The following is a 15656-nucleotide window of genomic DNA, read 5'->3' as shown; positions in this document are numbered from 1 at the left end:
ACTGTAGAGTTTTTACAGTTGTAGACTTCACAAGACTAGAATTATAGAACAGTTTCAGTTGAAAGAGACCTTTAAATGTCATCTAGTCCAGCCTCTGCAGTGAGCAGGTACATCTTCAACTAGGTCAGGTTCCTCAGAGCCCTGTCCAACCTGACCTTTGAATATTTATAAGGGTGGGGCATCTACCACCTCTCTGGGCAACCTGTGCCAGTGTTTCACCATCCTCATTGTGAAAAACTTCTTTTTAGCTAATCTAAATCTACTCTCTTTTAGTTTAAAACTATTACCCCTTGTGCTATCACAACAGGCTCTGCTAAAATGTGTGTCCTCTGATATCTTTCTTATAAGTATTGAAAGGCCACAATAAGGTCTCCCCAGAGTGTTCTCTTCTCCAGGCTGAATAACCTCAACTTCATCAGCCTTTCTTGATAGAAGAGCTGTTCCAGCCCTCTGGTCGTTTTCGTGGCCTCCTCTGGACTCACTCCAACAGGTCCATGTCCTTCCTGTGCTGGGGACCCCAGACCTGGAAGCAGCTCTGCAGGTGGGGTCTCACCAGAGTGGAGGGAGGCACAGAGTCACCTCCCTAGACCTGCTGGTCATGCTTCTTTTTGGGCAGCCCAGGGTACAGTTGGCTCTCTGGGCTGTGAGCTCATGTTGCCAGCTCATGTCCAGCCTCTCATCCACCAGCACCCCCAAATGCTTCTTGGCAGGGCTGCTCTTGATCTGTTCATCCCCCATCCTGTACTGATACTGGGGGTTGCCCCAACCCAGGTGCAGCACCTTGCACTTGGCCTGGTTGAACCTCATGAGGTTCCCATGGGCCACTGCTCAAGCTTGTCCAGGTCTCTCTGGATGTTACTCTGTCCCTCAGGCTTGTCAACTGCATGACTCAGCTTGGTGTCATCTGCAAACTTCCTGAAGGTTCTCTCAATCCACTATGTCATTGATGAAGATATTAAACAGGACTGGTCCCGGTATGGATCCCTGAGGGACACCACTTGTCACTGATCTCCATCTGGACACTGAACCATTGACCACTGCCTTCTGTGCAACCATCCAGCCAATTCCTCATCCAGTCCACCCAGCAAATCCGTCTCTCTCCAATTTAGAGAGAAGGATGTTGTGGGGGAGTGTGTCAAAGGCCTTACAGAGGTCCAGAGATGGTGGCATCCATAACTCTCTGCTTCTCCACTGATGTAGTCACTCCACTGAGGAACTAGGTTAGTCTGGCAGGACTTGCCCTTGGTGAAGCCGTGCTGGCTGTCTTGAATCACCTTCCTGTTCTCCATGTGCCTTTGCACAGCTTCCAGAAGGATCTGTTCCATGATCCTCCCAGGCACAGTGGTGAGGCTGACAGGTTGGTGGTTCCCAGGGTGCTCCTTTCTGCCCAGTTTAGAAATGGTTGCAATGTTTCCCTTTTTCCAGTTACCTGAGACTTCACCCAGTCATGTAACTTGAATTATTGCCATGTAAAACCAGCATTGTACCATATGAGTAAACCAAGGCATAACCTGGATTAGGAACTGTCTTGCTGGCAGATCTCAGAACACACTTGTCAAACTAAAACAGCTGAAGAGAATGTTTCAAGATGGTTTCTTGGGGATCAGTATTAAGCTTGGCTTAATGCCGATCAATGGAGTTCAACGTTTTCATCAGTCATTTGGCAATAAAGTCAAAGTAAGCATAATAAAATGTTGCAGATGAAACGAAAACTGGTGACCTGAGCCCATGCTGAAGCCAGGGCAGTCACAGAAAGCAAAGAAATTGGATTGATTGGCAAGGCTGGTTCCTCCTAATCTGTGCTTAAATACAGTTCAGTGTAAGATCCTGTGTCAGCCTTACTCAAGTAGTGTGGGGATGCAAGTCCTGGGAAAGTAAGGATTTTGAAAAGACCTTGGGATTACAGCAGATAAGCTGTTCAGTATGAGTGTCTCAGTTTACAGCCACAGAGGGAAGGATTAATTAAGTTCTTGCAAGCAGAAGCAGAAGAACATGGAGTTAAAGTTTGAGGGCTAGGGAGCAAGAGCTACCTAGAATGTTGGACAGTTAGGAAATATTTTCCAATGTCCGCTTTATTTTCAATATTGCAGAAAACTTGGAAGTATCCTGAAAAAAAAACCACATAAAAATTACATTTGGGCTTGAAAAATGCTTGTACTGAGGCACTTGCAGAATGCCTTAGCTGAGGTTATCAGAAAGAAAACCAGGAAGATGACTTTATTAATAAATAGATCCTTATGGACGAGACACTAAATGCTAAATGGCTATTTAATCTAGCAGAAGGTGGAATGAGAAGGCTGCTTGAATTCTGAAACTCCATTACCTTGAAAATAGAAACCAAGCAGCTGCGCTTCAGGAACTTTTAGAGAAGAAGTTGCAGAGCCCCCATCCCTTGATGTTTTCAAATCCAGTGGGGTGGCAGCTTGAAAGCTTCTCTTCCTGAGAAGAGCTGGACCCAGCACATTGAAAGCAAAGTGAAATTGCTGTCAAGAATCTACTCTCCAGGAGCTTGAGATATGATCTGGTGGACTGACTGAGTCACCAACGGTGGCATCAGGTCTGAGTGGGGCTGGGTGGGCTGCTTGTGACTGTGGAGGAGACAGGCAGTGGTGGCAGTGAGAATCAGATGTCCACTGCCCTCCATGTGCCTCTCCCTCCATGAGCTGTCTCTTCTCCTGCAGCGCACCAGCCCGGAAGGTGGGATCCACCTCAACTGCCATTACTGCCACAATCTTTTCAGCGGGAAGCCAGAGATCCTAGACTGGCAGGTGAGGACTTTCCCCGGGGGGAATATTGAGTTGGAGGCCAACACTGGTGAGAGCTGCAGGGCTCCTTCATCTCTCTGCTCAAAGCAGAGCTCCTCCTGTGCCAGTTCTCTGAAAGCCTTGGCTGCAGAGACGTGCCTGGAGACTGTGCCGAGTGCTGCGCTCCTGGAGTTCAGCGGGATGTCGGAAGGGCAGGAGGAGACCACTTCTGCCAAACCCTGTGCCAGGAGAACTGGGGAGTTGACTCAGCCCTGTAGTCTTCTCCTGCTTCCTTGAGAAGTGTGGGAACCTCCTTCCAGCCTGGCTGACCTGGCAGTGGTCTCTTTGGCAGGACAAGGTGTATCAGTTCTGCTGCAAGGACTGCTGCGAGGACTTCAAGCGGCTGCGTGGGGTGGTGTCCCAGTGTGAGCACTGCAAGCAGGAGAAGCTGCTGCATGAGAAGATCCGTTTCTCTGGAGTGGAGAAGAACTTCTGCAGCGAAGGTACTTGGGGAAGGCATGGGAAAGGCAGAACCCCCATGCCAGCCCATGCTGGGGGAGGAGAAGAGAGCATGGAGAGGAACAGAGGGGAGATTGTCTTAGCCAGGCCCTGGGGCAAGAGCCTTGCCGTGCAGTGAAGGGAGGACTGTTGTGGGGATGGCTTGCTGTCCAGCCAGGCCCTAGGGCTAGATCTTTACCGTTCATTGTGTCCTTGGGGAGGGCCTTCTCACAGCTTTTCTCTCTCTGGGGGCTGGGGAGACAGCAGGTGGCAGCTCCGCTCCTCCTGTCATCATGCACTTCTACGCTCTTGCGTCTGGGCTGGCCTGACCTGGCCTTGCCCTGCCTGCTGGGTTCCTGCACACAGGAGGTTGGAGTCAGACTCTTCCTAGAAGCATGGAGGTGAGAGATGGCAAGTCCCCATGAGGTCCCATCTTATCCCAGCCCCAGGGGCCAGTGCTGGATTGTTCCCTACAGTGTGTTGCGTGTGCTCTGTTGTCTCCGCAGACCTGGATTTTGGTCATGTTTGGGTCAGGGAGGCCCCCAGTTCATCCTGGGAAGGTTTCACTCCTATTGTTTCTCCGCAGGGTGTGTGCTTCTTTACAAACAGGATTTCACCAAGAACCTGGGCCTGTGCTGCATCACCTGCACCTACTGTTCTCAGACCTGCCAGCGGGCGGTCACCGAGCAGCTGGAGGGCAGCACCTGGGACTTCTGTAGTGAAGACTGCAAAAGCAAATACTTGCTCTGGTACTTCAAGGTCAGTATTGGCACTGGCAGCTTGTGCTAAGTGCTGTGGTGGGCACGGCACCCAGATAAGTGGGCATTGCACTGAGGAAGTTCGCACTGCTGGAGTCTGGCTGGCACTGCTGCGGAGAACCTGGCACTGCTGGAGTCCTGCCTGGCAATGACGGGACACTGCTACGGGGAAGCTCACGTAGCTGGAGTCCCCAGCTGATCCTGCCAGACAGAGCACTGCACTGAGGAAGCTCACAGTGCTGGATCTGCGGCTAGTGCTGCTGTGAGAAGTTCGCACCGCTGGAGTCCCTGGCTGGCACTGGCAGGGCACTGCTGTGGGGAAGCTCACAGCACCTTGCTATGTGCACCTTTCACTGGAGAGTTGTGTTGCACTCGGAGGGGGTGTGGTTAGTTACTCGTTGTTTCTCTCCTGCTGATGCGGGCTTTAGGCAGCTCGGTGCCATGCCTGCAAGCGTCAGGGGAAGCTGCTGGAAACCATCCACTGGCGGGGGCAAATCAAACACTTCTGCAACCAGCAGTGTCTGCTGCGATTTTACAATCAACAGAACCAGCCCAACCTGGACACGCAGAAGGGGCCCGAGAGCCTGCTGAACAGTGAGTAGGAGGGAGGGAGGGGACCTGCATAGCTCAGTCTGAGAGACACAGGGAAGACTGAACAGCAGGGGTGGAAGCTTCCTGCTTGGGACTGGAGGAGACGCTAGGGAACAATCCTGCACTGGCCCTTGGGGGGGAAAGGACGGAGTGGGACCTAATGGGCTTCTCCATCTCTAACATCTATGGTTCTATGACACACAGGGCCCAGACGGGAGGAGCCGGTGCCAGCGTGCTGCCTGTAGCTCACACTTAGCGAGGATACTCAGGGATTTAACATCCTCAAGTTGCCAGCGGAGAGCTCGATTTACAGGGTTAGGGGACAGCGTGGTTTGGCATGACAATCCACCTGCAGCCCCACACCACCTCCGAGCTGTGACCTTCTCAGATCTCATAAGCTAATCTGGATTGGGCCAGGTCAGTGCTTGGATGGGAAGCATTCAAGGACAAAGAAGGGTGCTGCAGGAAGTGGTGCTGGTGACGCTGTAGGTGGGCTCTCCTCAGCCAGAGCTGAACCTAGAACGGTCTTGAGGGAGCACTGAGCTGCTGGAGGCACTCTTGTCTTGTGATGTTAGATTGGAGTCCTACCATTTACCCAAAGTTCACTGCAGCTTTGGGGAGTTGCCAACCCTGTCCCCCAGATAACCCCATTCTGCATCCATGGAGTTCCAGCTGGAGAGGAGATTTTCGCTGCCTGTTGCCCCATTTCCTATCGTTAACTTGAGCCAGTTGCTTATGCAAGATTGCAAAGTGCTTTGGGATCCCTCGGGATGGAAGGTGCTCATAGTGAGTGACAAGACATCGCTTGGCCCTTGGACTTTTGCGTAATCTCATTCTGCTTGGTCTGGCATAGGCCACGATGTCCTTGGTAATCTGTGGGATCTAGTTAAGATGCCTGCAGTTTATGGTGGGACTTCCTTCAGTGTATCAAGCTCCAACACATAGCTGCGCTGCAGGTTCAGGGCTTTGCTGCCTTCCCTGGGATTTCATGAAGTGTAAAACCCTGGCTAGGGTGTGCCAAGGAGGGGAAACCAAGACAAGGACCTTCACGTGAGAGACCTCATCATCCATCTCCAGACTCTTCTAGTTCCTTTCCTGTGGGCTGATGAGGGAAGCTCCTGCTTAGGATGTCGCTGCTGCTTAGATAGCAAAGCAGAGCTGCTTCTCCAGAAGCAGCAGGTTCCCCCAGCTAGGGGAGTCCCAACCTGCCTTCCAAGAGCCACATTCCATAAAAAGCTGTGTGAGGTGACAGCTCAAGTGGCAGGACACTGGAGTGACCTGGATAAGGAACTGTTGGTTTCTGCTGGCACAAGGGTGCCCATGGGAAGTCTGCTTGATGGTTTACAGTGTTCTGCTGCCCAGGAGAAGAAGAGATGTTAAACTTGCTGGTTCCTGTAGCTCACCAAGTGATTCCACAGCCCTAGCCATCCTGTTGCATTTGTCCTCTGCTTTCAAGGCATGTTACTTGTGAGGGACCAATAACACTGCTTTTGCAACACAGGCACAGTGGCAAACTCTGCCTGCAGAGGGAACCATGTTTCACATTGTTTAGCCATTGGACCTTGCTACTTGGAGCCATGGATCACAAGACTCAAAAGTACCTTCTCCACCACCACCAACCACGAGAGTCTCAGGCCTCCTGTGCCACATCTCTGGAGAGCTCCAAGAATTTTGCTTCTTCTATGTGGGGCATCACCCTTCACTGTGCCACAGATGCCTCTCTGTGCCCCCTGTGAGGACTCTGAGGGAGCCAAGGAAAAGCCCTTCATCAGTAGTGAGTGCTCAGCTGAGCACAAGCTCCAGACTGCCCCAGCAGCTGCTGTGCTCGGTGAATGCTGCTGGTGGCACTGGGCTCTCTGTGTGTTCTGGCACACCCAGATGTGGGATAGCCATGGACACCCTTGCCCCAGGACTGTGGCATACTGCTGAGTTTGCAAAGGAAGGGTGCTGGAGCCAAGGACCTGCTTACACAGAGAGCTTTCCAGCCCACTGTGCTGTGCAGGGAATTTGAGGAGGAGCAGCTTGTCAGCTCATGATGAGGAGCAGCTTTGCCTGGTGCAGTCAGGGTGTCCTGTGGACCTGGCAGCTGCATTGCCAGCTCACAAGGGACTGCCTGGATTTCAGGCCCATCGTGGGCAGAGCTGTTGACTACTTGGTTATTCTGTTGCAGCCAGTGGTTGCCTAGAACCCTTAATTCCCGTGACCCAGTGGCTGCTACCAGCTTAGTGATCTTGAGACTGCTTGTTGCTGATCATATAAACAGCTATTCTTTTGCTGGGAACAGTCCATGTAATGCAAGATTGAGGAGCTTCTGCTACAAAACTGTGCCCAAACACTTCCAAGGGGAACTGGCTCTGCACGGGGCTGACCAACCGGAGAGGGTAGAGGGTCAGAAGTCACTGTTGGGGCAGGCATGCCTTGATAGCTCTTTGTTGGTGTTGGGATGAGAGTAAAGAATAAGCCACAGTTTTCCTGGAAGCCTGGACACACGGAGCTTTGTGGCAGGAGAATCTTGTTTTCTTAGTCCTAAATCATTGGCCTGTGGGGCAATCATGTTTGCTTTTGATTTTGCTGCAGCAGAAATTCCGCTCATGCGCCATAGCTTGTCTTTTCTCAGTCAAGCCACTGATGTTTCCTACCTGGTCCTGCTGCCCATCCACTTTGGGCTGTCAGGGTGAGTTCTTGGACCCTGATACTGCTGCAGAACCTATGGCTGAATGCTCAGCTGCAGACTAGGGAGCTTCCTCCAGCTGGAACTTGCCTGTTTTCCGCTGTGGTGGCCAGCAAGTGGAGCCTACCAGGCCTCCAGTTGCACAAGAGCTGTCCTGCATTTCCTTAGGACAGAGGAAATCTGCACAGTGCATGGTCTGTGTGTTGGACCTCTAGAAATCTGGGTCTTTCCTGAAGAGCCAGTCTGTGTGTAGAAGGTGCAAATGGACCCGCCACTGCCTTTGGGTGCTGAGACCTGCTGCTTTCCTCGCAGGTATCTCCTCCATGCATGGCCCACAGTTAGTCAGTGCTGTAGAAGGCAGATGTTTTTGGCAGCCACATGGGTAACCAGGGCTCACTGGAGGCTGGGATGAAGGTGCTCTGTTAGCTCATAGGCCTTTGAGATGGGTGCAGGTTCTCTGCAGAGCAAATGAGCTGGAATTATCATCCAAGGCAGGGTGATACTGTCACCACCTGAGACTGCCTGCCACATGCACCTCTTATCTGTAGGTGATCCCTTCTTTCCTTAGGGGAATATACTGCATCCCTAGGGCTAGGGCAAAGCTGTCTCTCTGCTTTCTGAAATATCTCTTAATGCTACTGATAGCTCTGTCACCTTCTTCCTAGGGATCTCGAAGCACTTTGCCAAGATATTTGTAGCAGGGATATGGAGGCACAGGGAGGGGCCATGGCTCGGTACAGCAAGCCAATAGGCAGAGCTGGGAATAGAGCCCTGGATTCCTCTCTCAACAAGGGGCTGGGATTTCTCCTGACCTGCTGTGATGGGGATGGGGTGGACTGCAGGTGAGCACAAAATGACATGGGAGTAACTTGATTTTGGAGTTGTAGTGTCTTCTGAGCTGCTAGGGCTAGAGATTGTGGAAACATTAACTATTCCTGGAGTGGCCAGGAGGAGTTTCTGGGGAGCCTGTCCCTGCTCTCTGGCTGCTGGTACCTCCAGTCCCAGCAGTGGGACACATTGGCCCAGGAGCTCTTGAACTCAAGAGTTGTTGCTTTCTCTTACAGGTCAGACTTCAGATCCAAAACCAGCTGTCCCTTCCCCACAGAAGACAGAGACTAACATGGTAAGACCCATTGGAGGTAGGAGTTTGCAAGATAGCACAAAGAGAGAACAGTTCTGCCATTGCTCGGGGAGATTTCGTTCTTCTACAATCAATGAATTTTAAGATGTCTGGATAGTGGGAGCTAATAAGAGCTCCTAGGGAGGGCAGTATCAGCATAAGTCCTGCAAGGGGGAAGAATAACCATTCCCTAGGAGTTGATGATGAACTCCAGAATAACCTGACACAGTGGCACTGGCTTCTTTTGCATGGTGCTTTTCTGTGCCTGGGTTTAGTCACTGTCCCACTGTTCCCTCTGCTCCGTGGGACAGGAGCCACCAGTGCCAGACTCCTGGCACAGCAGGGACACCACACAGATTTGCTGCCTGCCAGGAGCAGCTTGGCAGTCCTTCGTCCAGGCCTGACCGTGGGAGCGTCCACGTGTGTGTTGGCGACTCCCAGGCCCCAGGAGGTGCTTTGGGAGTCACTCCAGCTGTAGCTGTAGTAGGAAAGAGGTTGTGCTGCCTTAGGTGAACATCAACCTCCTGCTTTCTGCATTTTCTCAGCTGTCAGCAAAGGCCTCCTCAGCCCAGACATCTTCAGCTGCGCCGCCTCCCGCCCCACCAGTGGTTCCAGCCACCCCTCGGAAAAACAAAGCTGCCATGTGTAAACCACTGATGCAGAACCGGGGCGTTTCCTGCAAGTTAGAAATGAAGTCCAAAGGATGTCAGACAGGTAGGAAAACAAGACATAACTGGAGGATTACAGGGGCATTTTGGAAAGGCAAGGGGCACATCCCTGCTCCAGACTCTGCATCCAGCTTGAAACGCTGCACAAAGTGTGTTTGGCACCATACTGAGGAGTCTGTGGGCAGGTGCAGGGCACATGTGGCAGGGGTGGAGGCAGGGAGCCCATTCCCATCATCAGCAAAAGGAGAGATGCAAAGAGCACTGTAGCATGATCCCACTTCTTGTGGGACAACTCCTGTTGCTCTGGAGATTGTTAGCTTGTCCGAGGGCCATCTGCTGAGCATGTTCCACTCTGTAGCTCATGTTGGCCATGTGTGTGTGGTCTCCAGCATGTGCAAGGCAACTGGACCTCTTGGCAGGGTTACATAAGAGCAGGACTTGCACTTCTGGCTAAGGCAAGCCTCTCTTGTTGCCAGGCTTGACTTGCTGCTGCTCCAGCTCTGTCCGTAAATCATAGAAGCTGGTGGCTGGAAGGGCTGCGGTGCTGGATGGCTGGGGGCACGTCAGTGTGTGGCAGGGCTGGGTGAAGGAGCTTCTGGGTTCAAGCTCACTGATGTACTTTTGCTCTTGTCAGAGGCTGACTGGAAGCCCCAGGTGGTTGTATTGCCAATCCCCGTCCCGATCTTCGTGCCTGTGCCTATGCATATGTACTGCCAGAAAGTACCTGTGCCTTTCTCCATGCCTGTCCCGGTAAGCAATGCACTTCATCTGCTCCTGTTTTCCTACTGTCTTGATCCTGCCTTGCTGCAGCCTCTCTTCTTCTCTGTTTATCCTCTTCTCCTGCCTCTGCTTTTGTGTCAATCTGCTGAGTGTCAGTTTTCTGCTTGGTGTGCTGCTGTCTACAGGTGCCTGTGCCAATGTTCCTGCCCACCACCCTGGAAAGCACAGAGAAGATTGTGGAGACCATTGAGGAACTGAAAGTGAAGATCCCCTCCAATCCCCTGGAAGCTGACATCCTGGCCATGGCTGAGATGATTGCAGAGGCTGAGGAACTAGACAAGGCCTCCTCGGACCTGTGTGGTAGGTTCTGCCATGGCTTGGTCTGGCCCAACAGCTGGGATCAAGGGAGGTTTGCTGGCTCTTGGAGCTAAAACACCTGCCTGGATTGCAGCTCTCCAAAGCCTCTCAAAAAAGGAAGCAGGGAATAACAATTCCTCAGTTTCTGCTGAGGAGCTACCAAAAGGGAAGAGCTGCAGCAGGGAGCACTGTCTGCCACTTTTGGGGGTGCCAGTCTTGCGGCACTGTTAGTTTTTTCAGGGGGCTGTTCAGGCTCTTTCCTAAAGCAGCTTACTAGCTAGAAAACTAGCAGTCCTGACCCTCACCCCCAGTGATGAGGGTTGTGGCTGGGGAGGTGACAAACATCCAGTGTCTTGCTGTCCAGAGAAAGCTGGGCAGTGCAGGTGTCGTGGGGCTGCTCTGAGCACAGGACTGTGCTGCATGCAGGGAGCCCAACTTCATTTCCCAGCTGTCACAGGGAAAACAGTTGGGTTTATGAACTGCTTTTGCCTTGCAGACCTGGTGAGTAACCAGAGTGCAGAGGGTCTCCTGGAGGACTGTGATCTGTTCGGACCAGCACGGGACGATGTGTTGGCTATGGCTGTCAAGATGGCAAATGTCCTCGATGAGCCGGGCCAGGATCTGGAGGCTGACTTCCCTAAGAGTAAGAGCTGGGGGAAGCAGGTGTGCAGGGCTGCTCGTGCTGCAGCAGGGTCCTCCCAGTGCCCTCAGCCAACTGTTGCCAGCAGCTCTAAGAGCTGTGTGAATTTACCTCCCCATGCCCTCTGACTGACCAGGCCTAGGGCTGAGCCTTGCAGATGACTGCTTGCAGCAAGGGTGAGGGGACCACCACTTCTGAAGGAGTGTGTGTTTGTCTAGACTAACTTACCTGGAGAGAACATAGGTCTGCAGACGAGGGGGAATGAGAAGCTGGTTTTAACAGCACAGAGAGCAGGGCAGCAGCACTGGTGTGCTTATGGATGATGATTCCAGAGGAGCCAGCAAGGCAAGAGACCTGGACAAAGCATGACATCCTGGAAGTGGCAGAATTGCTGAATGTCCATTATCAGGCAGAAGGTGGAAGAGGAGGCAGGGACTTGCAGGAGCACAGCAGTGCTGGGCAGGGTGGTAGCAGCAAAGGATAGAATTGAGGTGCCTATGCCAGGCTGTCCACAGTACTGGCCTGGTGCAAGGGCATTAGGAATGTTCCTCAGCTTTGAAAAACAAGGAAACAAAAAACTGTAAGAGGGGGAAAATGTGGGGCTCTGGTTATTCTGAGAGAGCTTAGCATCATCTGCCAGAAACATATTTCCTTTGTTGTGCTGTGGCTAAAGTTCATGCCAGACAGTGGTGGGGGGTGTGAAGCGTGCTTGCTTCATCTTGCTGTATGTAAAACACTTGCCAGCACAGGGGACAGGATGAGAAGTCTCAGTTGAGCCCTTCTACCTGTGTTTCCTTTCAGACCCTCTAGACATCAACCCCAGTGTGGACTTCCTCTTTGACTGTGGGCTGGTGGGACCAGATGATGTGTCCACAGAGCAAGATCTGCCTCGAGCTGTCCGAAAGGTGAGCTCTCTGTGGGTGCTGCCTGCTTAAAGCTCTTTGGGCTTGGAGCTGCCATCTGGGATGTAGGAGGTGAAATGTGCCAGAGGCTTTGGTGTGCTGGGGAGGTTGTGCCCTCTCCCCTCTGAACATGCTTGGCCTGTGGGCCACTCCTTGAATGAAAATACTTTGGAGGAGCTTTGAATGCTACAGGTCATGTGAGAGCTGGTCTCGTTCCCGTGGCTGTCATAACTGATGGGCCTTGTTGGCTTGGCTGTCAGCAGAAGGGTGCCTGCTGGCATGGGCACAGGCACACTGAGAGTCACACACTGCAGTCACAGGTCTGAGGGATGGCCACAACTCTTGCACCTGTCCCAGGTAGGTGCCCAGTCTCACAGTACACCTCTCTGCAGGGGCAGAAGCGCCTGGTGCTCTCTGAAAGCTGTTCCCGGGACTCAATGAGCAGCCAGCCCAGCTGTACAGTCCTGAACTACTCGTATGGAGTGAATGCCTGGAAGTCCTGGGTGCAAGCCAAGTACGCAGGAGGAGAGACCAGCAAGGGAGAGGAGCTACGCTTTGGCCGTAAGTGCCTTGTGTGGATGCAGTGGAGTGGCAGAGACCTCCCAGAAGCTGGATCTCAGGGTGCTGAGGTGCTCCTGACCTTGCAGGCTGTTGTCTGAGGCTGCTGTGCTTGTCTCCGCAGCCAAGCCCATGAGGATCAAGGAGGACATCTTAGCCTGCTCAGCAGCTGAGCTCAACTATGGCCTGGCCCAGTTTGTCAAGGAGATAACACGGCCCAACGGGGAGCGCTATGAACCCGACAGCATCTATTACCTCTGCCTTGGCATCCAACAGGTGAGGGAGGCCTTGCTGCCCTCCAGTCCTCCACAGCCAGACTTGGGGTCAGAACTGGTAGGGGGAGCTTTTACCCTTCATTCTGCTTCCTGGGGACCCAGAGAGGCTCACTGGACTCACCTTCATTGCCTCACCCCAGGACAGCAGCCCACCTGGTTTGGCCTTTGTTTCCAAGCCCAGAGTGTAGAGTGTCAGCTGTTTCCCAGCCTCACACCCTTCCTGCACATCCTTGAGGAGGGCTGGGAGATCTCCCCAAACTCATTCCCTTTTTCATTGCTAAGTCTCCTTTGTCATGCCCCAAGGTTTTCCTTGCAGCTCTCAGAAGTATCTGCCCTGCAGCTCTGGTGGCACAAGGAAAGTTGCTCTGCATGTGTTCCCTGGGTTCTCTGGGGAGGGTTTGCATTCCAGGTGCTGCTGTGTTTCTCTTGACTGTGTGTTCTGTCCTTTCTAGTACCTGCTCGAGAACAATCGTATGGTGAATATATTTACAGACCTTTACTACCTGACCTTCGTGCAGGAGCTGAACAAGTCCCTGAGTGGCTGGCAACCCACAGTCTTACCAAATAGTACGTGTCTTCTGAGTACCCTCAGTCACCACACATACCCAGTTTGTGCTCCTAGCCTGGGATCCTCTGGTCTGATGGTGTTCCCCCAGCCTCAGCCCTCTTTCTTGGCATAGGCAGCACAGTCCTGCTGTGTCTTGGGGTCAGGCTGACCCAAACTGACAGCAGGGCCAGTGTGGTTTACGCCTCAGCAGCTTCTGTACCCCACAGTCAGCATAACTGGGAGCAGAGCACACATGCTTTCTTTCCTGGGACAGTTTGAATCTTTGCAACAGTTCACAGTGATGTCTCCACCCTTTGGCAAAGAGGATGCCAACCCAGGGGACACACTGGCACATGTCTTTGTGTTCCCAGCACATGGGTGAACCCTGCACACTGTGCTAAGCCTTGGCCAAGGTCGCTGTGCTGCTGCCTTGTGAATGGACTTAACTTAGAGCTCTGCAGAGGCTTTTCATGATGCTGTGTTCTGAGGTGCCTTCCCTGCTGTGTCTTGTCAGTCAAAGATCCAGCCTCACCTCTGCATATTGGCTGTCCTAGGCAGAAGCATTTGGCTCCAGACCTGTGTATTTAGGCAGGAGCTGGCTGTGTCTCTCCTGCCTGCTGCTTTTCCTTCATCTCTCACTGAGTGTGGTGGAGCACTGACCTGGAGATCACTCTGGCCATCTATAGTGATGAGCAATTAGAATTAATTTGGGTTCTTGTCTGTGGTTTGGCTGTGATCTGGGGTGGCTTGTGGCAGAGCAAGCATCTAGTTCTGCTGATGGCTCTGGAGAGGTAACCTTATGGAAAAAAAGATGTTGTGAAGTGTCAGTCTTTCACAGATTTCTGGGCAGGACGAAGGAATTGCCGTAAGGCTGCTGTTGATGTGACCCGGTTCTTCCTCTGTGTGTTGCAGACACTGTTTTCTCCCGTGTCGAGGAGGAGCACCTCTGGGAGTGCAAACAGCTGGGTGTTTACTCACCCTTTGTGCTGCTGAACACCCTCATGTTCTTCAATACTAAGTTCTTCGGGCTGCAGACAGCGGAGGAGCACATGCAGCTCTCCTTCACCAACGTCGTGCGCCAGTCCCGCAAGTGCACCACTGCCCGTGGCGTGACAAAGGTGGTGAGCATCCGCTACTATGCTCCTGCCAAGCAGAAGAAAAGCCGAGGTAGGGCCTGAGGGAACATCTCTGTCCCTCCCCCTGCTTCTGTTGGGATACAGCCATGATCCAGCTCTCTTCCCCCTCTGCAGATGGTGGCTCTGGAAAACGGAAGCGTGAGGAGGAGGTACCGATGTTGGAGCAGCGGGAGAACAGGATGAACCCCCTCCGATGCCCAGTCAAGTTCTATGAGTTCTATCTCTCCAAATGGTGAGGCTTTCTCTGGAGAAGGGACATGTGCCGTTTTGGGGCCACCACTCAGTTTTAGTGGGACCATGTGGAGAGACTGCTGCTCTCCATATGTTTGTACATGAGCTTGAAGCCTTGCACAAGGTCTGTGCTGCATGTGTAGATCACGGTTGAGAAAATGCTTCTCTCTGGCCTCTTCCACTTCTTGCCTTTCTCCAGACTGGCAGGAGCGTGCCATATGAGTCCAGGTGCCTGGGTAGTTAGGGGTTTTGGTCCTGAGCAAGGAGCTGCAGGCTCAGTTTGTGTCCTCATCCTGCTGAGTGATGAGAGGCTGTGGCAAGCCTTGAGCCCCCCTTGCTAACCATGGCAGCAGGCCAGGCTGGCTGAGCCCCTGAAGCTGAGACCCCCCAGGTCTGACCTTGCTCTCCCTTTGCAGCCCCGAGAGTCTGCGGAACCGCAACGATGTGTTCTACCTGCAGCCCGAGCGGTCCTGCATCGCCGAGTCCCCGCTGTGGTACTCGGTGATCCCCATGGACCGCAGCATGATGGAGAGCATGCTGAACCGCATCCTGGCCGTCAGGGAGATCTACGAGGAGCACAGTCGGCTCAGCAGCCTGGAGGATGACATGGACTAAGAGCGAGGTGCTGCTGGGCTGGCTGCGCTCCAGCCCTGGACACCCCATCTTCCTGCCTCCCGCTGCAGGGCAGGGGCCGTGCAGCACGGGAGGGGATGGTGCTGCAGCAGTGCTGTCCCTTCATCATTACCAGACTTGGACATCCCATCCTGCTTGTTACAGGCCTCCCTTACATACGTGGCCCTCATGCTCAGCTCTACCTCCTCCTTTTGGCTGCTGGGTGAACCATCTTTCCCAGGGCCAGTTCCCATGGCACAGGGGTGGCAGAGTCCCTGGGGCACCTGCCCTCACCTTTGTCCGCCCTACCCCCAACCCTGCCACTCCCCCCCTCTTCCCCTGCCCCAGGGCAGGAATCTCACAAGGCAGCAGTGCACCATCAGACCAGTGGCCCCAAAGCTTTTATTTCCCTCTTCATCATTCCCTCATGAGGCTGCAGGTGGTATGGCAGGAACAGTAGTAGCTCTGCTGCTGGGGCAGGATTGTGGTTTCAAGCCAGCGGGGATGGGTCAGTGGGAGGGCTTTTCCCAGGTATGGGAGAGGTTTAGGTTGGCTTCAGAGAGGGGAGGGAGCTGGCACTGGAACATGAGAGCAAAGATCTGGCCTTACCATGGGGACACCTCCCTCG

General features: G+C 53.2%; 1 protein-coding gene across 7 annotated transcripts in view; it reads left to right on the top strand.

Annotated features, from left to right (window-relative positions):
- Positions 1-15450, top strand: part of ZMYM3 (zinc finger MYM-type containing 3) — a 32429-nt gene extending 16979 nt beyond the window's left edge. For 5 of the 7 annotated variants that reach the window (XM_017819200.1, XM_017819201.1, XM_017819198.1 and 2 more), the window contains 16 exons: positions 2682-2768; positions 3097-3247; positions 3829-4001; positions 4429-4594; positions 8327-8385; positions 8928-9096; positions 9685-9800; positions 9956-10130; positions 10624-10770; positions 11569-11672; positions 12062-12230; positions 12352-12503; positions 12955-13069; positions 13962-14216; positions 14300-14417; positions 14833-15450. In XM_017819200.1, the coding sequence (XP_017674689.1) occupies positions 2682-2768; positions 3097-3247; positions 3829-4001; positions 4429-4594; positions 8327-8385; positions 8928-9096; positions 9685-9800; positions 9956-10130; positions 10624-10770; positions 11569-11672; positions 12062-12230; positions 12352-12503; positions 12955-13069; positions 13962-14216; positions 14300-14417; positions 14833-15031 (2355 nt within the window). In that variant the 3' untranslated portion in view covers positions 15032-15450. Of the gene's footprint in view, positions 1-2681; positions 2769-3096; positions 3248-3828; positions 4002-4428; positions 4595-8326; positions 8386-8927; positions 9097-9684; positions 9801-9955; positions 10131-10623; positions 10771-11568; positions 11673-12061; positions 12231-12351; positions 12504-12954; positions 13070-13961; positions 14217-14280; positions 14418-14832 lie in introns of all 7 variants that reach the window. The other 2 variants (XR_001875528.1, XM_017819203.1) reach the window with 2 other exon arrangements.
- The last annotated feature ends 206 nt before the right edge of the window (positions 15451-15656 follow it).

The sequence above is a fragment of the Lepidothrix coronata genome, unplaced genomic scaffold, assembly GCF_001604755.1.
Source record: "Lepidothrix coronata isolate B3197 unplaced genomic scaffold, Lepidothrix_coronata-1.0 Scaffold73, whole genome shotgun sequence".
NCBI lineage: Eukaryota > Metazoa > Chordata > Aves > Passeriformes > Pipridae > Lepidothrix > Lepidothrix coronata.
The sequence above is the reverse complement of the archived record's forward strand: the minus strand, read 5'-3'. Positions and strand labels throughout refer to the sequence as shown.